This window comes from Erythrolamprus reginae, chromosome 2 (assembly GCF_031021105.1).
Source record: "Erythrolamprus reginae isolate rEryReg1 chromosome 2, rEryReg1.hap1, whole genome shotgun sequence".
Classification (NCBI taxonomy): Eukaryota; Metazoa; Chordata; class Lepidosauria; order Squamata; family Dipsadidae; genus Erythrolamprus; species Erythrolamprus reginae.
In genome coordinates this window covers 109,041,117-109,068,061 of record NC_091951.1, presented here as the reverse complement: position 1 = coordinate 109,068,061, position 26,945 = coordinate 109,041,117, and the positions used below count along the sequence as shown (strand labels likewise).

Sequence of the window (26,945 nt, the reverse complement as noted above, 5' to 3'; positions counted from 1 at the left end):
TAGGAAAATTCTCTCTATCAATTCCAGTCGAGGTCCGGTATTTTTATAACTTACCTTTCTTAGCATAGGTATACAGCATAAAATATACATATATAGCATAATATATAGAGTATTTTCAAAGGATTGGGGGAAGGGGAAAAGGAAGGTATGTGTGAAATACCAGGCTAATATTTATCTCCCTGTTTTAAGTGGCTTTTTGTTTTGTTTTGCAAAGAAAAATAAAAATGTTAATTAAATATTACAGAACTATTATTTCGACTTGCTTGAGTCAAAATTCACTGACACACACACACACAAATTCAAAGTGGAAAACTAACTGGAAAAATGGTTTATGGCTTGAAAATTACACTTTAAATAAAGAAGTACAGAAAAAGTTATTCCTATGATAGAATATGATTATTTATGTTAATATTTAGATTTAGGAAGTTCCCATACATTTAGCCCAAACTTTCTGGGGTGCTTGATTAAGGCTGACATATTCCTGAAGGTACTGTAGCCTGGAGACACCCAGCAATAAGTCTTAACATTACTAACTACAGTACTACAAAAGATGTTGGCTGGCTGTTGCTGCCAGGATTGTTCTGGAGCATATCTTGGGCACCAGGTTACAGCACTGTGGAAATGAAATAAACATCTCTAACCCACCTTAACATGTATCCCATTGAGCATATCAGGCAAGAGGGCTTAAATATTAGTTTTGCAGGCAGAATGAGCCTGAAATGCGAATTCAAGAGAATATTCATGATTACAGTATTGATGATTATATTAAGGGGCTCTCCCTCTTTCACAATCAGTTGTTGAATTTTAAAAATCGGATTGTTGAAAAGATTAGCAGAGTGGTCTCCTGTAACTGTGCCTTACAATCTCGGTGCCTGCCCGAAGTCTGGGAAAACTGAAACATCAACCGACATTCTTTTCTTCCTGGGTCATTTCCCTAATGAGTCCTTTTGTACCTGGAATTCTTTGTATTCTCTGGGAATTTCTCAGGTTTTCCTTGTCCTCTAAGCACAGTCCTTATAAGGACCTTCCAGCCCCCGCCCCCGTCCCTTCTATCTGCTTAGTGCCATTTGAATTCGCCCCCAGTGGCTTCTACTTTGATTCCGGCACTTTGAAATGCAAACCTGCCTTTCAATGCAAATGCACCGAGAGGTTGGCCCAACAATAAAAAAAACACACACACAAGGCTTTTCCTCAGGGAGGTGCCTTTGCAAAGTTGGGAAGGGAAGAAGAAGAAGAAAAAAAAAACCCTGAGCAAGTAGTTCAGGTGAACTGTTAATCAGGAAGAGGCTGGGAGTTCTCTGCAAAGGGAAGGCAGGGGAGACGCTGTTGGGGCGCCGGGCACATTATGCACGCTGAGCTACTTGGGGATGATGTATGTGGGTTATCTGTTGGATAAGGACACCAACATGTACCCCAACCCGGTCAGGCACCCGGGCCTGAACCTCACCCCCCCAAATTATGTGCCCGTGCCCCCTCAGTACTCGGATTTTGCCAGCTACCACATGCCCGGAATTAACAGCGATCCTCACCAGGGGCAGCCGGCGGGTACCTGGGGTCCTCCGTACCCGCCTACTAAAGAGGACTGGCACTACGGCGCAGGAGCCCCTTCTGTCGCCAGCCCGGGGCAGCTAGGATACAGCCCCTCGGATTTCAATCCAATTCCGCCACCCGGCTCTGGACTGCTGCCTCCGCCCATGAGCGCCCCGGTCCCCCAGCTCTCCCCAAACGCGCAAAGGCGCACGCCTTATGAGTGGATGAGGCGCCACGTTCCCACTAGCAGCAACAGTGGTAAGGACTTGTCTCTCTTTCTCTCCTCCGTCTCTGGCTTCGGGGAAGGGTCTCTACGCTCCGACGATTTTTTCCTTCGCGTTTCTGCAGGGTTTGAGCTGGCCACTTTATAACGTTTACTCTTCATTATCTTTCTTCCATCAACTTGTAGACACAAGAATTTATGGTCAAACTACATTTTAACACGAAAAGGGAGGGATACTGGCAAGAATCGGCTACAGATCCAGGAGGTTCGGAGGTGGCTTCCTTACCCAGAAGGAAATTTAACTTGTGCAATGTTTGCTAGTTATAAACAATTTGTCACATGTTATGCCTGGATATTCTTCGATTGATGAATCCATGATTTGGAAAGGGTCTTCTGTTTCTCAAGCAGAGAGGTCCTGGTTCAGTCCATGGCTAAAACGATAGGAACTGACAGAAAAGTTGGTTGCTGGCCAAAATAGCCTTGAGCCTTAGGAATAGATAGCCCCATTCTAGTCAGCTTATGGACTAGATATCTTCCCATACTGCGATTGGCTATGGCCTCCCCAATTGCTGATTACATCAAGATAGAATTTGGAACAAATGAACCTTATATAGTCAGTATAATGTAAGTTTTACAATTGTTCACATATTTTGTCAAACCTGGAATCCTAATGTAGGGTACAGCTAGAGAACTGGCTGTAGTATATAGGGTACAGCTAGAGAACTACATTCAAAGGGAAATTTCAAGGAAATAGGATGGGAGTAATATATAAAAATAAATCTAATAGGGTACACGGGCTTTTGTTTGTGTATGTGTGTGTCTGTATATTTGCCTTGTTTACATTGAAAGGAATGACTAGAACTTTCCAAGAACTACCTTTTAAGTCCCAGTATCGTTGTCAAACACTCACCCAGATTCGGACAATGAGTCACAAGTTAATTTTTCTCTCATCAAGTAAAGCTGTAGTAAACTGCATTTTGTCTCAGTCTAGTTTACTGAAACTTTCTACAAAGAATGATAATCAAGGGGGGGGGGGAGGAATCAAATATTGTGAAGGCTCTGGAAAAGAAAGTGTTGGGAATTGTCTGTATGTGGGTATGATTTAGCAAATCAGGAAGAGATCACAATAAAAATAATTTGCCTTTTTGTTAAGTTATGGGAACATTTGAAAGGTCAATGTGCGTAACTGCCCACTTCATTTTTGTACAGCCACCTTTCATTGGTTTCCATATTTGATGGCACTGCACACTTGATGTTTTTATTCTGTAGAGCTACTGTTATCAAATTCTACTGCTTTCAATTAATTTCATTCCAGCAGTTTTGTTTGTTTGTTTGTTTGTTTGGTGAATGGAGACACTAAATATCTTGGATAAGGCATATATTGATATATGTGTCAATACTAGCTTTATTCTTTAACACTAGTGTTCAGCAGTATTATTCCACTGGTAGATTCTTCTTCTTCCTGTACAGTCTCTGAAGCTTTTAGCGAACCAAGAACACCCTTTGGGCAAATGTTAGTCTTCTCAAAAATCAGCATTCTCCAGCATTCTCAAAAATCACCCTTCTCCAGCATTCATATATAAAGTGGATTGCAGTCACAAATTTTTTAAAAAGGTGCATACTGTATACAGTATGAAAATATCTAATCCTACCACTCTTTTTTCCCTTAAGAATTCAAGTAGAATTCAGTATTTGAAAAGACACTAACCTCTGTTTTCTGATTAACATTCCTGTGGAAATGTTCTTGTGTATTTGCTCATCTGCACAAGAATACTTACTGCCTTTTAGTTACATTCTTACTTTCTCTAGTCTTCTCAGATGGTTATATTCTCCACCTTTCAATTTATAACTGGTGGTAGTTTTCTAATCTAAAAAACTATTGTGAATACAGAATAATGAGATATTTGTGTCAAAGTATGCATGAGATAGTGATGTTCCTGCAGTATAAGAAAGTGTTGAGTACTTTTTGGTGAATATATAAGTTGCTTATCAGTACGATTTCCACTCCCCTTAAGTGAAAGCTTAATGGCACTGTAAATAGATTCAACTAATGAATGTATTGCACCTTAAATTTTTATGGGACAGAAGCAGCAGCAAGTGTGATTTAATGACCCGTATTTGTGAGAACAAGCTCCATTGATCTCAGCGGAGTCATTTTTTTAATAAAGAGGTGAAATTTGTAAAGGGTTTTCTTTCTCGTATTTATTTATTTTTATTTATTTGTTTTGTCAAGAACGTATTGGTGGTATACAAATATATAATAATATTTATATATATGATACTAGTAAAAGATAAACAGAGAAACAATATGTATTGATTTCCTACCTCATCTTTAAAAACCCAGCCTATTAATATAAAGTAAGATTCTTCGCAGAGATATCTATATGCATGCTAATGGATACCTCACATGACTTTTGGCTTACTTTTTATTGTAAAATTGGGTTATGAAGCTGGGATTTTAACTGCATGGGGAAAAATAATGCAGCCGTTTAATTTTTGTGGGCATCATTTTATTTATCATTAATCTGTCTGTCTGTCTGTCTGTCTGTCTGTCTGTCTGTCTACCTACCTACTTGACTTCTATGCCGCCCAATCCCGAAGGACTCAGGGCGATTTACAAAAATAAAAGAATTACAAAACAATGGAAGAAGTAAAAAATATTATCTAATCTATCATTGCCTACATTCAAACAGTTCGCTTCTTTCAACGCCACTACTACAGTAAATGTAAATGTAATTGCTGATCGATGCACCGTGAACCAAAATTAGTTCTCAATGTTGCAGAACCGTTGCACCTCTTTATACTTTAAAAAAAATAATAATACTAATACTAATACTAATACTAATAATAATAATAATAATAATAATAATAATAATAATAATAATAATTTATTAGATTTGTATGCCGCCCCTCGCCGCCCCTTTTCCCAAACAGGGTTCGATATTTTAAAATGCCCAAGCCCACTGGTTGTAAATGAACGCCCCTGCTTTTTTTTTTTTTGACGACACTAATTTATCCGCATTTATTTCCTCGCGTCTTTGAGCAGAAAAGGCGCGAAGCAACTTTCCCGCCAAGCCCGGCGCACCTCGTTGCTTTATTTCCCTCACGAACTCAGGCAATCGGCTCATTCCCTACCCCAATTTCCTTCTCCGGAACGTTAGGTCTGTCCAGCGCCGAAAACAGCCCCTAATTTTGCGGCCGCGTTGAACTCTTGAACTCAGGCCGAGAAAGGCGTTTTAAGGGAACCCCGGGGGGACGCGGTGGGAAAGTGGAAGTTTCTCCCCAGGCGAACGCAAATGAACATTCTGGGGTGACAAAAGACCCCGCAACCGGTGCCCCAGTTCAAAGGCGGCAGGCCGGCGACCTGCTTCATGAAAGGCCCTGCCAACGCCTCACTCAAACCCGGGGCAAATTTGCAAGCGTGCTGCTTTGTTATGCTGACAAGCGGAGGGGCTGCGTTGCGGCGGGGCGCCCAGCGAACCTCCTTGTTCTCAGCTTTGAGGATTGGCGGCTAAGCAGCCTTTGAAGTCGGGGCACTTCCCCTTTCCCGCAGAGCTGCAGGTTGGGCCGCCCACACGAGGCCACCCGTCGCCCTCGTGCTTTCGGGCTCCTGGGTTGGCAGGACGCTTGGCCTCTGGGCCAGAATACAGAATAGAGACCCTTCATTGTAATTTTGTAGTGTGGGCACACTGGCACACATGTAAATTATATTTTGTTTCCATACAAATAAACATTCACCCACACACATATGGGTGTAGGTATATATGTTTAGCAAGTGTGTGTGTATAGTTATATATGTGTGGATGTGTGTAGTACTATTCAAGATAGAATATATATGTGTCTGTGTCTCTGTGTGTATAGTTATATATGTGTGTACTATTCAAGACAGACAGAATAGATAGATATGTGTGTGTGTGTGTCTGTGTATAGTTATACTGTATACGTGTGTAGTACTATTCAAGACAGACAGAATAGATAGATATATGTGTGTGTGTGTGTGTATGTATGTATAGTTAAATATGTGTGTAGTACTATTCAAGATAGACAGTAATTTTTATAAATTATATATACATTGTTCTATCGAGTCACCCAGCATACCCAAATATGCCCCACTCCATGGGCCATCCAGACACCAAACCATATTTTCCAAACTCTATCTATTCTATCTATCTTTGTAGATGTTCACAGGTATAAGTATTGGTGTATTAGTGTCTTTTCCCATATCAGATTGATAGAATCTTGGCGATGTTTTGACGAGGTCCCACTATATATATTAGCATAGTTCACAAAGGTTGATACTACATGGAACAAAACTGAAACTGAACCAGAATGTTCTGCTTCGGATACTGAATCTAGATGCTCTCATGTTCTCCCAGAAGGTAGCAAGGACGACAGGTATTGAAGAAAATGTGTAATGTTCCAGACAATAGTGCCAACCCTGGGCAAACATTGCTTATATGAGGTTGGTTTGTGAAGAGAAATGAGGACAAGATGGAATAACTCACCACAATGAAAATGTAAGCCTAAGTGTGCGATACTCTAAATGCATCATCCTTCAGCAGTGAGGTGGCATATAAATTTAATAAATGACGACCATGACAACTTCAGTTGGATCGGGACACTTGAAGTGTGCAGTTGTGAACTGCGCTCTGATGAACCCCCAAAGTCAAATTTTTAAATTTCCTTGGTTTCAGAGAATGAAGCATAGATATGTCCTTTCCTACTGAAAGCAAGAGGACTTAAGGAAAATACCTGTCTTCAAAAGTAGCTGCCCCTTCAGCTTAATGAAATTTACATTCAGGAAATATAAACTGCTCAAAAAAATAAAGGGAACACTTAAACAACAGAATATAACTCCAAGTATTCAAGGAGAATATTTCAGTAATTCAGATCTAGGATGTTTTATTTGAGTGTTCCCTTTATTTTTTTGAGCAGTATATATATTCTCCGTGCAGCCTGGAGTACAGGCCAGGGGTTTGTTTCGGTTTGTTCGTGCAAGTATTCATCCGTCACAAAAATATAAATCCTTTCAAGAAGTATGTAGTGACTGCCTTGCGCAAGGTTTAATGAATACCTCCAAAGCCACAATGATTGTTTCCCTATTATTTGCTCCACAATACTCTAGAAGTTGGTAATAAAATGATCCCTGGATAATTTACTGTCTTCAGCCTTCTTTGTGGTCTGTATGATCACATAACAGGTTAGCGCAAATCAAAATAGGCGTTGAATCATTAGTGACCTGGGTAGGATACTTTATCTTACAGACTTTGGAATATAGATGACATGCAATGTTACACACTGGAAGGATCTTGTGGAAGAAATCCTACTTTCCTTCTGCAGTGTCGCTGTGTTGTTCTGAGAATCCCCAAATTTATGGGCTGTTTCAATGAGGATGGATAAGAAAACTGAATGGAGGAGGTTACCTATTTTGTAGCATTTTATATGCAGCTGATCACATGTCTAATACAACAAGAATGCAGAGTATATTAATTTATGTAATGGAATAATTACATAAAATCTTTTGCATCTTTATATTTATAAGATTTAGTTATCGAAGTTTCAGACTGGATATATTAATCCATGGTAACACATTTTGGGCATTGCTCTTTCAACTTGTTAGATTGTTTACTAAGAGCCTGCAGGACTAATAATTAATGGGAGGCTCACACTTTTGTTATCTGAATGGTTAACTCCAGAGTCTTTTTTTTTTTTAACCTGGAAAGAATTTTAAATGAAACACCATCTTAAATGTATAGAAACTAGGTCAAATGGTTTGTAGGTTTTGCTTTATTTTGTAACAGTAACAAAGAAAACAAAACTATTTCATATTTTGCATAAAAGAAAAACATAATAGACAGGAATACTGACTGAATTACCTCTAACTAAATTAAACCTAATTTGATTATAAAACTTATCTTGGGTTTTGTTTTCTATCTTCTAGATTACAACCAAGGAAATTGTTTTTCTTTAATGTGACACTGATCTTTTTATTTCTGTAACACCCTATAAAATAAAGTAACATCCCATATTAGAAAACACTCCCCCCCCTCTCTCTGTAAATATATATAAATAACATAATAGCATTAAAAAAGTTACACATATATAACTTATTTCAGTACACAATGAATATAGTTTTTAACAAATCTAGCAGCTCCTAAGATAACTTTGTGGAAAAAAACATTGAAAAGTTCTAAAAATACTCTTTAAAATTGCTAAATTTGATTTCTTAAAAAAAATTAAAATATTATTACATTGAAACAGAAAAATCTAAAGGTTCCTTTTCATTATTACTGTAGTCCTGGTAATAAGAAAAGTTCAGAGGATTTCACAATTTTTCCAAAATTGATCCGCATAATTTCTGAATCACAAGTTATTTCCAAAGCATACATGTAATTTGCTTTTACTTAAGGTTCATCTTTCAGATTAAACTTCAGTCATTACATTCAAGATAGTACAAATTTTGTTTTGTTTTGATATTTATATGAAATAATGGTACAACATACAGTTTCAGGGAACTTGTTGAACCAAATGTTTATTTTAAAAGAAAGAATAACAAAAATGACAGTTAACAGCATACAGACCTTCATTAGTGAGTTATAGCTTTAAGAATCAGCCATGATTAGTATTGCATCCTCCAGTAAAATTCCTGTTATATGACAACAGCAATAACACTATAGCAACTTTTAAATTATAGTTCTTAGACTTTCACGGGTGAAATATGTCCTTAAATCATTAATATATAATATGATTGTTTTAAGAATTTATCCCAACTTCAAATTGAATTTTGTCTTCAACTTCAAAACAGTAATGGTACCTTCAATTTAAGGATATATTAATGGTTTTTAGCCACTTCATAGGAACCTGAGATGCTCTCCTATTTGAAGGAATCCATGATGGAAATAAAACTCTTAATATCTCTCTATTGAAAGCTTAAGAATATTTTTAAAATGGATGTTATTCCAAATATGGATTATTCCAAATATGGATTAAATATCTAGAATCTTCTATAATGCTCATCAGTGATTTCATCTCCCTAAAACATTAAAATAGTATCAATAGTTATGAATGATTTATCAAAAAAATTGTATTTAGAGACTCCCCAAAGAATATACTGTACTGTATTTGAAATGATGGACTTGATTTTCTTGATAGAGATAAAAAACATTGAGGTTTCATTTTGGAAATTGTGTTCTAATTTTATATAACGTTATGGGGAGATTTTTAAATGTTAACCATATTAATATACATGTAATATTGAATTATGTCCCATATCTTGAAATGTGACTGTCAGAAATTATGGTTTATTGAGTATGGAGGAAATGGCTGAAATATTATGTTAAGAAATTGGAAAAGTTATGTTATTGTGATGTTAAGGAATGTATTTTTAAAATCTATGATCTGTCTGTTTTCATAAAGGCAATATGGATTAAAGTACTATTTTGGGAAAGAATTTGTAATACAGTAAAATAATATAGTAGTCTGTATCGTTAACAAACCAGTGATTATTGATAAATGTAATATAAAAGGTGTGTGTGTGTTTAGCCTTTTAAAATCCCATTCCATTTTTTTCAGTTTTTCAGTTCTTGTTTTATTGTGTGTGGATTTTTCTAGTGTTATTACTGTTTTGTCAATATAGATAGTCCTCTTTTTATGATCACAATTGAGCCCAACATTTCCATTGCTAAGCAAGACAATAGTTAAATGAATTTTGTCCCATTTTAGGACCTTCCTTGCCACAGTTGTTAAGTGAATCATTGCAGTTGTTAAACTAGTATCATAGTTGTTAACTGTATCTAGCTTCCCCATTGACTTTGTCAGAAGGATCAAGTGGATCAAAGTGGATCGATTGTACTATTAATATTCTGCCGTCATGGTCACTGTATAATTGTTTTTGAGTCTATTGTTTCATCAATGTACACTGCTACTCCTCTTTTCTTCTGGTCAGCTAAGCTAGCATAGAGTTTGCCTAACTTTGGGTTCCGTAGTAATTTTTTATTAAGTTTTTTTAATATGATTTTTTTGGAGGATAATAATTTTTGCACTTTGTTTCCTACGTTTAGCAAATATCTGATTCCTTGCCACAGTTGTTAAGTGAATCATTGCAGTTGTTAAAGTAGTATCATAGTTGTTAATTGTATCTAGCTTCCCCATTGACTTTGTCAGAAGGATCAAGTGGATCAAAGTAGATCAAGTGGACCTGACCTCGGTCGGGCCATTGCAACCATCATAAGTAAAGGCCAGTTTCTAAGCATTCACATTTGATCATGTGACCATGGGGGAGCTGCAACAGTCATAAGTGAAAAACTGTCATATGTTATTGCCATTGTAACTTTAAACAATGGCTAAACGAATAGTTACAAGTCAAGGATTACCTGTATTTTGTATTTTTTTAATGGTAGAATTGTCTTACAATTAGGGTATAATAGCCTGAAGAGAAGATGTCTTTAAATATGTGGGAAATTCAAATTATATAAGTCATACATATCTATGTCAATGACTGAAAATTTTAATGCTAATTTGGAGTAAGGCCAAATTGAAATAATTGCTGATGCAAATTTAGGGTCATTTTTGCTGTCTTGCTTGTTTTCTTGCAGATGTTTCATTATGCTATTTAGTAAAACCATTAGTGCGAATAATCCACTGAGTTAAAAATATTCAAAAATATTGATAAAAATTACTTTGATTTCAGTTAGTACAGTACAAGTAAAGCATGTCATTCACATGAATGACTGGCACAGGTGTATGTAATCAAAGGAACAACTTATTACAAAGTTTGTAATAAATAAAAATCTTTAGGACAATTAAGATAAAAGATAAATGAAAATTATGCATTGCTGTGACCACATTATCAGCCTAAATGGCTCTATAACTGGTATCTTGCTGCTGCTATAGTAGGAAATTATAATTTGCCCTACAAATATGACCATCTTAATTAGCTAGTAAATCATAATACAATTTTTTTGCAATTTGTAAGTTTTTGCTCAGCCCCAAGTATAAATTGCTTAGTAATGTTATAGAAAAATAATGTTTTAGATGCTGCTAGAAGAATAATGGGTTGGTATTGTAATTTCTAATCAGGAGGACCTGTAAGGAATTACTTTTTAATATTATTTACCGTATTTTTCAGAGTATAAGATGCACTGGAGTATAAGACACACCATAGTGTTGGGGCAGGAAAATAGGGGAAATAATCTGCCTAGCAGATATTCATCTCATTGGCGTCCTTAGTCTTCTGCACATTATTTTATCTTCTGGTTAAGGCTTAAAAAAACCTTATTCAGAGAGAGTAACAATGAAAGAGCCTGCAAGCCAGTAAGAGCTGGGAATATTGTTAGCATGTCGTTAGGGCTGGAAAGAAACTTTTTCTGAGAGAAAAAGTACAGCAATGAAAAAAAGCCTGCAAAGACTTAAGGCTGGAAAAACACTTTGCAGAGAGTAACAATGAAAGAGCTTGCAAGCTGGTAAGAACTGGGAACATCATTAGCATCTCATTAGGGATGAAAAAAAGCTTCAAAAAAGCTACATTCAGCATATAAGATGCACTCAAATTTTCAGCCTCTTTTAGAGACGAAAAAGGTGTGTCCTATACTCTGAAAAATATGGTAGATAGCCAGATAAGATTAAAAGATATATCCTTTAACAATCTTGTATAAAATTTAATACAATATATTGTAACTTTGTATTTAGATTAGGGTTTGAAATCATTTATTTAAAGTTACTGGTAAACCTACCTGTAAAACACAGACTACTAGCTTGAATATCTGGATATGCATCAGTGTTACAGGTAGAATATTAAGTCATTTTAAATTTTACACTTCAATTTTAAAGTTAGTGTAATGTATGGATCACATTGAAAAAATATTCTTACCAGCATATAGTAGTTACTGAAAAGACAGCAAGGTGGGGAGCAACCTGATTTCAAGGGTCACAGAAAGGAGACTGCCACTGAGAAGGTTTCTCTGTGGGATGCAGATTCACAGGATGGGTATCCCGAAAATCTTCAATCACATGACCCATGGGGAAGCAGTGACAGCAACAACTTTGAGATTGTTTTAAGTTTCTTCATTCAGCATTGTTGTAACTTAGAATGGTTGCTGAGGAAGTAGTCATTAAATGAGGACTCTGTGGATGGAGCTTTGTAGAAAGCATATGGGATGGACTTTAAAGGACAGGATAAAAAGTTGCTATCAAGGCAACAGTTAAATAAGTACCTGAACTTGGCCAAAGAAACTAACTTGAAAGAATGTCTCAGATAAGACCTTTTCTAGGTCACTTAAGTGAGGTAGCGGGCAAGCATATTTATATGATATGATTTTTACTATAGTTGTTATAATAAGCGTAGTTCTCACCTGCATGGTATTGTTTGGTTTTTAGTCTCGTCCAGACTTTGACAGCCTTCCATGGAAGCAGAGAGGTTCTATGCCAACAGAATTCTCTATTGCTGGAGAGCAATCTGACTCCAGGCATTTCTTCAAAAGCTGAACTAGGAGATCCTCACAGCTGCTTGACTTTGGGTAGAGATACTGTACATAGTGGGTTACTATCATTGAATTAATTATTCCTGCAGTAACTTTTAGCGGTATCGGAGAAGGCATCTGAGAATAGCATAGACCTCCAAGGAAACAAGTAAAGGATTGTCAAGCATATCAAACCGTAATTCTCATTTATGATATATGTGACGGGGCTTAAATTATCCAACTTTGGATATGTTAAGCCAAGATCTAGTTTTCTGGAGAAAGTAGAAGGAAGGTGGACTGCTTCAATTATAATGATGTTGACAGCATTTACCTTAATGGTAAATATGGTAAAACTAAGAGTTGATACCAATTAATGCCACATAATCAAAACTTTTAGAACATATTAAGCAGCATCTGTCACATAACTTGTTTAAAAAATAAAGTCAGTAAAAATCCTTTGTTGAAAAAGAGCAGTTCACATTATGGTTACATTAGCTGATACGGTAAATCATGGAAAATAAATACCCATCATAGTTTTGTATTATGGTGCTGAAGTCTCTTTTCCTTCTATTTTCTCTGCTGAAATTATCCCATTCAGGTTCAGGTTGTTTGTCATGTGAAACAAATAGCAATATGAGGAAATATTTCAGTACTAATTAATACTTCGGCCAAAGTGAATCATTTGTTAAATTTGTCCTAGTTCTTTGTAATGCCAGTTTCATAAAGAATAGAAAAGCCAAAAACACGAAGTCAGGGTGGAATTACAGAAAATTGAGAAAGAGGGAATAAATCTCTCTCTTTGCAATTTCCATTCAATGACAGCAAAGCACAATAATGGCAAAATAATATTGGCTTGCTCATATCGTAATTTTGCTATCATTGTCATTTGCTGCAGACGCTATTAGAAGTACAGTAGAAAAAAAGTTAGTCATTCGCATTTTTATTGATTTGTAAATGGTGTGTTTGAATTACACTATCAAGTGTAAGTGTCCTGAATGTCATTGAACTCAGCTAGTAGTCCTAGCTCTAGTCAGTTTGTCCAATGGTCATGGATGGTGGAATCGAGCTATATCTACTCACCTTTTTTATATCTTTGCTTTAAACTTTGTTTCCAAATACAATTCATGGTTAACTTTATAGTCTACATCTTTATTGTAAAAATATTATAAAAAACTACTTCTCTCTTCATCATGATTTTGATTTACAATCTTTCAAGATAAGACAGCATGCTTCACAAAGATTTTGAAATGCAGATAATTTTTTCCAGCAGCTTCTCCCTCACAGTAATAAAATATATAATATTACTTACTAGAAATAAAATCTGCAATTCAAAACACAGTAAAGATCTTATTTTTAAGTGCCTGTAGTTAGGGAACAAAACATATTCTCGAAAAACCCAACATTTTTCTTTTCTTTTCTTTCCTTCCTTCCTTCCTTCCTCTCTCTATGCTGCCCATCTCACTGATTTGACAACTATGAGTGGCTTAAAATATAAAGTAAAAATGTAATTAACTTTCTTAGATTTATGATTATATTAATGTTACTGGATTAAAAAGGGATAAGGAAACAGTGGTAATGAAAGGCGAAATCCTTTTATGCAGATTTACATTCTGCTTCTTAATCTCTACTGTGAATGTTCACAAAATACTTGTGGAAATCTTGCAATTCTTAATTGCAAACATTCACCAATTTAATGATTTTATTGCTCTCAATATTTATAAATAACCAGTAAATGTTTTTATATTTGAGCTTTGAACTTTTCCCTTCTTTGAATTGTGATATCAACGTTTTATCATTGATAATATTCTAGTTTGGTTTTTGTTAGCTCTGTCCGTTGATGGAGGTGGCAGTAAAGGTAATGAAAGGCTATGAATGCTATGAAAAAACTGCATTTTAATAGTGCACAAAATAATTGATTACAATTGAAATGAACACTCTTAGAAATATTTCCTTAGCATCAATTCTGCTAAGAATAAAAATCTAAATATATTCAAATCCTATATACACTGCTCAAAAAAATAAAGGGAACACTCAAATAACATATCCTAGATCCGAATGAATGAAATATTCTCATTGAATACTTTATTCTGTACAAAGTTGAATGTGCTGACAACAAAATGAAATTGATTGTCAATCAGTGCTGCTTCCTAAGTGGACAGTTTGATTTCACAGAAGTCTGATTTACTTGGAGTTATATTCTGTTTAAGTATTCCCTTTATTTTTTGAGCAGTATATAAACATGGTTTAGTTTTACACTATTGGTTTAGGGTCCCCTGTAAGTTAATGAACTCTTTAGAAACTAAATTGTTGATATATGAAATATTTCATTCTTACATTCATTTATTAATTCGGGATTTTTATATTTTTCAGTATGGAACATATACCATCAAAGCCCTGATGGTGATGATAACTTTTGCAATGCATGTAGATAAACACACAGAAGCATACTAGATATACACATAACTACACACGTACACAAAGAACTCTTTCTTAAATTATTAACCACAGCTTGCTACTGAGCTGACTTGAGATGTTTTGAGTAACCAGTAGCCTTTTAAAATATTTTAAAGTTTCCTTCCATAATGATACCAAAGGCACAACATTCCTTTGGCTTTAAATATGTGTGTGAGTAGAGACATTTGTTTTAAAAAGATTTGCACTATAAATTTTTATTCTCTTATAATTATTTTTTTCAAAAGTAATTTGATTCTTTGTTTCATTGTAATATTTTAATTGTAATATGCCTCACAAATCTATACATATCATATTTCATACGTATCTACACAGCCACTATAAAAATAATTTTGTAATTCTATTGGAAATACTGTAATAAATATGGCAGAATATAAAGAAGTTAATATTGTTTAAAACAACAGCAAATTTGACCTAAAAAACCCAGGACAGCAACGTAATCCACACTGTTTCTTACAGTAATCTCAAATTAATTAATGCCACTATTTTTCTCTCATTTATATTGTTATTTTATTTATTTATTTATTGGATTTGTATGCCGCCCCTCTTCATGGACTTGGGGCTGCTAACAACAGTGATAAAAACAGCATGTAACAATCCAATACTAAAACAACTAAAAAACCCTTATTTATAAAACCAAACATACATACAAACATACCATGCATAAATTGTAGAGGCCTAGGGGGAAAGAATATCTCAGTTCCCCCATGCCTGACGACAAAGGTGGGTTTTAAGGAGCTTACGAAAGGGGAGAAGGGTGGGGGCAATTCTAATCTCTGGGGGGAGTTGGTTCCAGAGGGCCGGGGCCACCACAGAGAAGGCTCTTCCCCTGGGTCCCGCTAAAACAACATTGTTTAGTTGACGGGACTCGGAGAAGGCTTCCTCTGTGGGACCTAACTGATCGCTGGGATTCGTGCAGCAGAAGGCGGTCCCGGAGATAATCTGCTCCAGTGCCTTGAAGGGCTTTATAGGTCATAACCAACACTTTGAATTGTGACCAGAAACTGATCGGCAACCAATGCAGAATGAAAAACATAAATAAGGAAAGAGCAGAAAGAAAATCAGAGAAGAAAAATAGAGAAAAGGCAAGCAAATTGAAATGTAGGTTTAAAAGGTTAAATTTGACTATTGTTGGTAATAATAGTGAATTTAAAGTTTGAGAAAGGTTAAGGATACAATCCTGTATTTACTTTTTAGCACAAAGACCCATTGAGTTCAAATTTCATTTTCTTCTGAACTGACAGAAAGGATTATACAGAGAATTATAGGATGTAACTCATGTACCAGGGTGAAATTCAAAATGTTTCCCTACCGATTCTGTTGGTGTGGCTTGGTGGGCATGGCAGGGGAAGGATATTGCAAAATCTCCATTCCCACCCCACTCTGGGGCCAGTCAGAGGTGGTATTTGCTGGTTCTCTGAACTACTCAAACTTTCTACTACCAGTTCTCCATAACCTGTCAGAACTGCTGAATTTCACCCCTACACGTACCCCAGGTAAAAGTAGAGAAACTTATTTGAATGTAGTACTGTAGATTAGGTCTGGGGATGTGATGGCTCAGTGGTGAAAGACACTGATCTTGAAAGCCTGGGTTCAAGACCCAAGTGCCGCACAACAGTGTTCACGTTCTTTACTTGTCCCAGCCCCTGTTTACTTAGCAGTTCAAATCATGCAGGTATGAGTAGATAAATAAGTATCACCTCTGTGGGAAGGTAACAGCATTCCATGCATCTCGGCATATAATCATCCTGGCCATATGCCCACGGAAATGTTTTTAGACAATGCTGGCTCCTTTGGCTAAGAAATGTAGATGGACCACTGCCCTTTAGAGTGCCCTTTGTGTCTCTACAGTTGTGTAGAGACACAACTGTAAAGGGAAAAACCTTACCTTTACTTTTACCTTTAGATCAGATCAGAAAGTAGACACATACAGTGTCACCAACATTAAATTTAAGTCCTGTTGATTTAAAAGTCAGTGTTACTGAAGGATAAACATTACACTCTCCACTGCAATCAACAAAAGTCTTATTTGTCAAAAATCTCTCCTTGGTTTCTAACCTCTCTTGAAGTGAATTAATACAGTCGGAGGAGTTCATTTACATGTCTGAACTCATTGATAAAAATAGCAATGTATGTTTTTTTAAAAAAAAAATGGAAATAGAATTATGGAACAAACTCTGTGTATGACATTTTTCCACATTTAGTTTTGGCCTCATTTTGACTTCATTTTTGTTCTTCATCAGCTTGGTAAAAAATATGAGCAAAGTTAAAGCTTGCAATTCATTTCTTTCCTAAGTGCAAAAAGTCCATGTAGCTGGCTCATAATCAGCTCTGGGTTTATCCTAAAATATTTGGGAATTAATTTCATACGAAACTAACCAATAATAACTGTGAGATAATTACTAATTTAAGTAGATTTTAAAAACCCAGAGGTAGATAATTGGGTGGCCAATACATTTATATAAATTATAATACATTGCCCAGATACCACTGGAACTGGGCAGTGAATCAATTTAAATAAATAAGTAAATAATAAAATTTAAACCTACTAGTCTAAATGTAAAGGCATGAAAAGACTCTTAATCTGAATATCATCCAAATTTTATGGGGTTTTGAATACATGGACAAAGATTCCAGCATTTGTAAAGCTTCCAGGAGGGGTTCAGACCTATTCAGATTTACACAGTTCTTTTACACCTAATTCTTACCTCTCTTTCACACCTGGTTCTCACTTAATAGAATTTAGGGTTGTAGTAAAAACAAAGTGATTAGGAAGCTCAGTCTTCCCACTTTTACTCAAGAAAGAGAAAGGAAAATGGTAATGAAGTAATGCAAGAAATATTTAAGAATGAGGGAAATATTTTTCATTTATATTTTAATCATAATGTTGTGGGCTCAGAATCTGAGAATGGTGGAGGGAGCTAAATGTTTCCCATGACTCGTTTCTTACCATTAGACAAAAAAGTAAACAAAACCAAATGCACAACAGTTTTGAAAAGGCATGTTTTGATCAGGAAAAATGATTCATAATGCAAGGAACAATTTCCACTCCTATTCCATCCATTGATTTAATTATTAAGAGACTATTAGACACCTCTTTCCAATTATGTGAAATATTTTGGAAAGTCTATTTGTTATGTTCCCCTCTTATATGTAGTTGGACATAAAGATAGGATTTTCAGAAATTTCTACTATATTTTATAGTTTTTTAATAACATTTCTAACACATAATAACATTTTATTTTTTTTATTTTTGCCTTATAAAATATATGTTGTTCAATAATCTACATCAATAATTTAATCTTTTTTAATATACCATTTGGAAATGATTGGGGGACTTAGAATATTTAAGAAATATTTCCTTTTGTTGTATAAATTAAAGCTCATACAAAGTTAATGTCTGATACCCTTTTTTGCTTAATAGGATGGAACTCTTAAAGAGCATAGTTTTAAAAGTGGAAAAAATATGCACCTTAGCTATGTCAAAATAATTTAGAAGCCTATAGCAGGGACACTTTATGTAGATAGTCTGATTCTCACTAAAATAATTCTTTATCGTTGAGGGGAAAAAAGTAATGCCCTTATAGCTAGTAACTATTCCTTTTAAGTTTATAGATTACCAGGAACTAAATAAACCATAGTCTGAGAATATTTGATCCTGCACTTCATTTTCTATCTCTGGATAAGCAGAACTAAAGAATGTTGAGATTGGTTTAGGGTTTTTGACCTAGTTCTACTACGATTTATGTATGGTTTGCTTGGGTTGTGTGATTAATTTTTTATGATAAGTGTTTTATTCTGTTTTTAATATTGGATTTGTACATTGTGTATTATGTTGTGAGCCTCCCTGAGTCTTTGGAGAGGGGTGGCATATAAATCTAATACATTATTATTAATAGGTTTTGATGGCAAACCATCAAATAATCTAATACTGTATATCAGATTGGGAAGAAGGCAATGACAAGCAACTTCTGCATTGCTCTCAAGAAGGCTAGACGGGTATGTCCAGGTAATCACCAAGAGATGTATTCAACTAGAGAGCTCTTTATAATAAATTTAGGATTACTTTGATTTCAGTTATTTTATGCTGCAAAAGAAATGCTTTGGAAGTATCCCTGCCCATTAATATTATATGCATGTGTTCAGTGAAGGGCTACTAAAATTTTTAGTACCACACAGTGGCCATGGCTTAGGCAGGAGGCCCTGCATTTTCGTTCAATGTCTTTCAGTGCAAATTGGATGCTCTGGGTTGGAGCTCCATTTTCGCTACCCCACTGCGTTTCCCCTTGTCTGGGCAGTAGCCCACCCCTGCATGTGTTTTAGTATTGCATTCCATATTATTGTAATTTAGACATGAATTACTATGTATTCTTAGATGGTAATCAGAATACTTATACAACTAAAATTTCTGGGAATTGTTCATGCAAATATAGATATACAGTATTTCATTAGCACAGTATTCCTTTCTTTTGGATATTGAAAGATTCAGATATTTCTAGCTAAGGGATGCTTTAATATGAGTTATAAAATTATGATGATAGAGTTTCAAAACATTTCCAATTTCTGTAATATATACCAGTAATTCTGCCTCTAACTAGTTTTGGGAAGATCCAAAGAAATGGGTCAAAAGCGTTCATTTTCTTCTTAATGAACAATTGTTTGAAACAGGGATCGAAAAGTGTTTGCAAAGAAAATCATGCAATTATAAATGTATTTAAAAAATTAATAAGGAGGCTTTTCACTAAAATAAAGTATTTGAATTAGCACTGCTAATCCTTTTCTCTGGATTTTCAAGATACTGTACATCCAGGAACTGAGATTATAATTTAATATTATGATTGGGTAAGAAACATTTGTCCCATTTTGTGTCTGATTTGCATCTGGAAAGTACCTAATTTTATTTGTTTATTTTGTAGCATTATTTGGGAACATAAAAGCTCTATCTTCCGAGTCCTTGGAGAGGGGCGGCATACAAATGTAATAAATAAAATAAAAAAGATAAATAAATTATACATCATGAGCAAAACATCAATGTCTAATGATACAGGTAGTCATCGACTTAAACAGTTCCTTCAGTGACCATCCAAAGTTACAATGGCACTGAAAAAAGTGACTTACGATCATTTTTCACACTTATGAGAGTTGAACCATCCCCATGGTCATATGATTTACATTCAGATGCTTGACAACTAGTTCATGTTTACGATGGTTACAGTGTCCTGGAGCAGGGGTGGGTTCCTCTCAGTTTGGATAAGATCACCCAAACTGTTAGCAATCCATTGCTGAAGTAATTTTGGCATCATCTGGCTGTGCCGGTCAGTGCTTGCCGCCATCTTTTCCCCTGAATTTGTGGCTGATTTTTCTGTGTCTGGATGGCTTCTCATTCTATGCTGTGAAAAAAGCCCACCCACCCGCCCGCCTGCAGGTTGATACCTACCTTTATTTCTTCAACTCCTCAGCTGTCTTTAGGGCTGAATCCACCTTCTGACCATGCACGGAAGTGAAACTACATGCATGAAAATGTAAAATAATGTACTTGGGGAAAAGGAATCCTTAATCTGAGTATTGCATTGGCAGTTCTGTGTTAGCAAAAACTTCAGAAGAGAAGGATTTAGGGGTAGTGATTTCTGACAGTCTCAAAATGGGAGAGCAGTGTGGTCGGGCGGTAGGAAAAGCAAGTAGGATGCTTGGCTGCATAGCTAGAGGTATAACAAGCAGGAAGAGGGAGATTGTGATCCCGCTATATAGAGCGCTGGTGAGACCACATTTGGAATACTGTGTTCAGTTCTGGAGACCTCACCTACAAAAAGATATTGACAAAATTGAACGGGTCCAAAGACGGGCTACAAGAATGGTGGAAGGTCTTAAGCAGAGGTCTTCAAACTTGGCAACTTTAAGACTTGGGGACTTCAACTCCCAGAATTCTCCATACTGCTTTGCTGGCTGGAGAATTCTGGGAGTTGAAGTCCCCAAGTCTTAAAGTTGTCAAGTTTGGAGACCCCTGGTCTTAAGCATAAAACGTATCAGGAAAGACTTAATGAACTCAATCTGTATAGTCTGGAGGACAGAAGGAAAAGGGGGGACATGATTGAAACATTTAAATATGTTAAATGGTTAAATAAGGTTCAGGAGGGAAGTGTTTTTAATAGGAAAGTGAACACAAGAACAAGGGGACACAATCTGAAGTTAGTTGGGGAAAAGATCAAAAGCAACGTGAGAAAATATTATTTCACTGAAAGAGTAGTAGATCCTTGGAACAAACTTCCAGCAGACGTGGTTGGTAAATCCACAGTAACTGAATTTAAACATGCCTGGGATAAACATATATCCATTGTAAGATAAAATACAGGAAATAGTATAAGGGCAGACTAGATGGACCATGAGGTCTTTTTCTGCTGTCAGTCTTCTATGTTTCTATGAATTTGTGTGCGCATGAGCAGAGAGAGCATGCGCGCATACAACATCGCGATGTGAATTGGCAGCAAATGTAAGTGGAACCCACTCCTGTCTTGGGGTTATGTGATCATCTTTTATTTATTTATTTATTTATTTGTTTGTTTGTTTGTTTGTTTGTTTGTTTGTTTGTTTATTTATTTATTTATTTATTTATTTATTTATTTATTTATTTATTTATTTATTTATTTATTTATTTATTTATTTATTTATTTATTTATTTATTTATTTATATTTGTATGCCGCCCCCTCCGTAGACTTGGGGCGGCTCACAACAGCAATAGAACAATTCATAACAAATCTAATAATTTAAAAACATTTAAAAAACCCCATTAATCAGACATACATTCAAGCATACCATACATAAATTGTATAGGCCTGGGGGAGATATCTCAATTCCCCCATGCCTGGCGGCAAAGGTGGGTTTCAAGGAGTTTACAGAAGGCAAGGAGGGTGGGGGCAGTTCTAATCTCCAGGGGGAGCTGGTTCCAGAAAGTCGGGGCCGCCACAGAGAAGGCTCTTCCCCTGGGACCCACCAAACGGCATTGTTTAGTCGACGGGACCCGGAGAAGGCCAACTCTGTGGGGCCTAATCGGTCGCTGGTGAATATCTGGCAAGCAACGTCAATGGAGAAACCGGATTCAAGTAACAACTATGTTACTTAATAAATTCAATGATTCGCTTAACAAATGTGGCAGGAAAAGTTGTGAAATGCAATGCAATGATTCACTTAACAAATTTCTCACTTAACAACATAAATCTTGGGCTCAATTGTCATAGGTTGACATAGGATATTTCAAATGAAACGTATGTTGAGAAAAAGCTTCACAAAGCACATGTTTACTTTACCTCCTGATCTACCCCTCACCCAGAGACCTGGTTACAATCCATATGTAATTAACTGAGCTGTTCTGATCCCAGAATCGCTAAAGAATGCAGTCAGTACCCTTGATCTTGGCTAAAATCATTTCTCTAGGGTGAATTGCTAGGGATAACCTGAATGGGTTTCAATTTTTCTACCCCTGTCTATATACTCAGAGGTGATTCTTTTATGGCATGTGAGCATATTAAAGCAGCTTCTTTATCTGTTGATAGCTAAGTTGAGCATTATTAGAGTTACACATTAACAAAGGTAACGATAGCTTTACTGCATGGAGACATTAGCCTCCCCTTGATCTCCATTTTGAACTCCTTGCCTCTTGTCTCATTAGTAGATTTATCTGGTCTGATCAAGGGGGTCATTTACCTTTCAGAATTATGGTAAGATTGAAAGAAAGACAAAATAAGTGTTCTTGAGTTATCTTTAGATAGTTGGGTGTCAGCAATAAACTTTTCAAAATATACATATACTAGAGAATGAGGGAGGGAGGCAAGGAGGGAGAAAGAGAGAATTCAGCTCCAGACCTATTATCAGGGGACTGGTTTAATGGGTAAAAAATTAGAGTTAATTTGAAAGCAAAGATTACAAGAAACTGTCTTTGAAGTTAGGGGTTTTGTTTGTGGATATCTATATCTGGGTTCTTACTTAAGTGAGCAGATTCAAGTGAAATAATATTTTGTTGGAAATGTCATGAACTCTCATATACAGATTCCTAACACATGAGATATTCTAGCTGTAAAAATAAGTAAACGTATGCAGTGGAACCTTTTTAATTTTTTAAACTTTTGTCAAGCATATATGATTACAGACAAAGTATAAACACGGTTGTATCAGTTTTGCAATAAACACCCCCAACAAAACAATACTCTAAGGCTAGAAGTTCCTCAATGTGCCAAGTGATTAGAGATGTCATGTTGGCAACATCTGGGAAAACTCAAATCTGAAAGCTTCCAGGTTTTCTCCACTCAAACAAAAGTTCAAGTCCCTGCCCAGAACCCACATATCCTTCACATGATCCAATCAGTCCAAACTGAAGATGCCTCCCCATCACTTCCTTGCAGCTGCCGGGCACAGCGGCCTTGACTTTCTGGAGAGCATATTATTTAGACCAGTGTTTCCCAACCTTTTTTGAGCCGCGGCACATTATTCATATTTTCAAAATCCTGGGGAACATTGAAAGCGGGGGCGGGGGGCGGGCTAAAGAAAAGTTTGGACAAAAAACCCCTCTCTCTTCCTCCCTTTCACTCTATTTCTCCCTCTTTCTCTCTTTTCCTTCCTTCCCTTCTTTCTCTCTCTCCATCCCTCTTTCTTTCTTTCTTCCTCTCTTTTTTGCTCTCTTTCTCTCTCCCTCTTTCCCTTCCTCTATGTCTTTCTCTCTCCCTTGCTCTCTCTCTCTCTCTCTCTCTGTCTCTCTTGCTATCTCTTTCTTGCTTTTTTCTCTCTCTCTTGCTCTCTCTCTCTCTTTCACTGTCTTGCTATATGTCTCTTTCTTTCTCTTTGTCTCTCTTGCTATCTCTTTCTTTCTCTCTCTTTCTCTCTCTCTGCCTCTCTTGCTATGTCTCTCTTTCTTTCTCTTTCTCTCTCTCTTTTTCTCTTGCTATGTCTCTCTTTCTTTTTCTCTCTCTCTGCCTCTCTTGCTATGTCTCTCTTTCTCTCTCTCTCTCTCTCTCTCTTTCTCTGCCTCTCTTGCTGTCTCTCTTTCTTGCTCTGTCTCTCTTTCTCTGCCTCTCTTGCTCTGTCTCTCTTTCTCTCTGTCTCTGCCTCTCTTATATGTCTCTCTTTCTTTCTTTCTCTCTCTCTCTCAGTTGACTGCAAGCGGGAGCCTGACGGCGGCAGCTGGACGTACTGTACATGCCAGGCCCGCAGCGCCAGCATGTACGATGTCCAGCAGCACGTCCAACCGCCACCATCAGGGCTCCCGCTTGCAGTCAGCTGAGAGAGAGAGAGAGAGAGAGAGCGCTCCCTCTCGCCGCCGCCATCTACCCGCGACTGCCTGCGGCTGCTGCAGCCAGCCCCCCCCTGCGCTCCCACCGCCAGTGCCCTCCCACTGGGCCACAAAGGACACTTGCCGCCGACGCCAGGGAAGCTCCAGCTGGGCGGGGCGCTGCTGGTACTTCCGTCCTGGGGCTCCCGCTCGCAGCTGTCCCCCAGCTCCTGCTCGATGCCGCGGTTTTCGGCGCTCTCCTGCTGGGCCCCAAAGAAGGAAGGCGGGAAAAAGGCGCGAAGAATGGAGCTCTCCTACTTCCTGCCTTCCTTCTTTGGGGCCCAGCAGAAGAGCGCCGAAAACCGCGGCATCGAGCAGGAGCCGGGGGACAGCTGCGAGCAGGAGCTCCAGGTCGGCACCGGCAGCGCCCCGCCCAGCTGGAGCTTGGCGGCACACCTGGCCGTGCCTCGCGGCACACTAGTGTGCCACGGCACACCGGTTGGGAAACGCTGATTTAGACTACTACATATCACCTACTCCATATAATCCCCCCACTGGAAAAACAGCTTCCCCTGCCCTCCAGAAGCCCTCTAGAGCAGTGATTTTCAACCTTTTTTGAGCCGCAGCACATTTTTTACATTTACGAAACCCTGGGGCACATTGAGCGGGGGGGGGAGGGGGCTAAAAAAAGTTTGGACAAAAAAATTCTCTCTCTCTCTCTTCCTCCCCTTCACTCTATTTCTTTCTCCCTCCCTCTTTCTCTCCCTTCCTTCCTCTTTTTTACTCTTTCTCTCTCCCTCACTACCTCCCTCTATGTCTTTCTCTCTCTCTCTCTCCTTCCCTCCCCCTCTCTCTCTTGCTTTCTTTCTCTCTCTTTCTCTCTATCTCTTTATCTCTCTTTCTTTTGTTTTTTCTCTCTCTCTTCCTTTCTTTCTCTCTCTTGTTCCCTTTCTCTCTCTCCCTTTTTCACTCTCTTTCTTTCTTTCTCTTTCTCTCTTTCTTTCTTTCTCTCTTTCTCTCTCTCTTGCTTTCTTTCTCTCTAAGCTTCGCGGCACACCTGACCATGTCTCGCGGCACACTAGTGTGCCACGGCACACTGGTTGAAAAACACTGCTCTAGAGGGTGGAAATGTCCTGTTTCCCAACTTCTGGTGGATCTGGTAGGCTTGTGTTTTGCCCTCCCCAGGCACCAAAGGCTTCCCTGGAGATGGGGAAGGGTAAAAACTCCCTCCCTCATCCTCTTGGAGGCTCTCTGAAAGCCAAAAACATCCTCCCAGAGCCTCTGTGCAAGCCAAAAAATCAGCTTCCCGGTACACACATGCATGTTGGAGCTGAGCTAGGGCAATGGATCGCATGCCACCAGATATGGCTCTGCGTGCTGCCATCACTGGCCTATGACAACCACTAAGTGTTGTACCATGATACTTGACAAATTTATCTTTTCTTTTATGTACATTGAAAGCATAAGCACCAAAGAAATTCCTTGTGTGTCCAATCATGCTTGGCCAATAAAGCTATTCTATTCTATTCTATTCTATTCCATTCCATTCCATTCCATTCCATTCCATTCCACTCCACCACTCCACTCCACTCCACTCTATTCCTTCGCCAAAGAGTCTGGAAGAATGGCCATATATCTTCCTATATGTCATCAGGATGGGAGGTGTGTGGATTGCTGGGTGGGATATTGATTTAGAAGGTAGACACTACTGCAACAGAGAAAGGATGCTTCTTGAGTCCCACAAATGACACTATTTAACTGATGGGACCCAGAATGGAGTTACTGTATCTCATTGCAACAGATGGACCCAGGGCCGCCGATAGGGCGGTACTACTGGGAGTGGTGTACCGGGCCCGGCCATGAGGGGCCCCCGGTTTTGCCCGCCGTCGCACATGCGCAGTACCGGCCCTCTCTTGCCGGCTGCCTGCCTCACCAACGGAAAAGGCAGGCCTTCTGGCCCTCGCGAGGCAGGACTCGAAGCCCCGACGGAGCCTTTGGCAGCGCGGTCCTCCAGTCCCAGAATAAAGCGTGCGGCGAAGGTAGGAGCCCCTTCGGGGTGGCGGTTGTGCTTGTGTTAAATTTTGTTTCTTTCCTAAGCAGCCTTCTGTGTAAAATAATCCATTTGGGAACGAGTCGTTCCCAAATGGATTTTTTTACACAGAAGGCTGCTTAGGAAAGAAACAAAATGTAACACAAGCGCAAGTTGTAGGCTTCGCACGCGTGCGCCAGCGTCCCCTCAAAAGGCCCCCCCGCGCACCCTTTTCCAAGGGCGCGCACGAAGCCGCGGCCGCTCCCCGCGCCTCTAGCCCCATCGTGCCCCCGTGGCTACTCGCCACTGCCCTCGCCCGCCCGCCCGCTCCGCCTCTCTTCCCTGCAGGCATTCTCACAGCGGGGCCCACCGCGCTCTCTCCATCTCCCTGCTAGCCTGCCCGGAGCATTCAAAGTAAGAGCGAAGGTTTTTCTTACTTTGAATTTTCCGGGTTGGGCTGGCAGCAGGGGATGGGGAGAGTGCGCGTCAGCCCACGCGCCCGACATTCCTGGCGCCGTCCCTGTGCGACGCCCCAGAGACCCCTGACCCCGGTTTCCTGGATTCCTGGTGGCGGCGACCGAGCCCTGACCAGCGGGCTCCCGACCGAGCCCTGCCGTGGGAACGAAGCGAGTGGGGCGCTCCCCGCCCGGCTGCGGCTCTTGTAACTTGGCTCGGGATGGTTGTGACTCTACGGGCTGCCCTCGTCGGGGAAAGGGAGGGGAGGGGAGGGGAAGAGAGGGCCGGGAGCACACAGAAGGGAAGGAAGGAAGGAAAAATAGGGAGGGAAGGAAGGGAAAGACGGAGGGGAAGGAAGGGGAAGAGGGAGGAGAAGGAAACAGGAAGAAGAGATAGGTTGGTTGGAATGAAGGAAGAAGGGAAAGAAGGAGAAAGGGGAAGGGAAGGAAGGAAAGGAAAAGAGGGAGGGGGGAAAGGAAGGAAGGAGAGATAGGTTGATTGTAATTAAAAATTACAATTGA

General features: G+C 38.5%; 1 protein-coding gene across 1 annotated transcript in view; it reads left to right on the top strand.

Annotated features, from left to right (window-relative positions):
• The first annotated feature begins 1,370 nt into the window (after window positions 1-1,370).
• Window positions 1,371-26,945, top strand: part of CDX1 (caudal type homeobox 1) — a 48,144-nt gene continuing 22,569 nt past the window's right edge. The window contains exon 1 of the mRNA XM_070739110.1: window positions 1,371-1,788. Within this exon, the coding sequence (XP_070595211.1) occupies window positions 1,371-1,788 (418 nt within the window). The remainder of the gene's footprint in view (window positions 1,789-26,945) is intronic.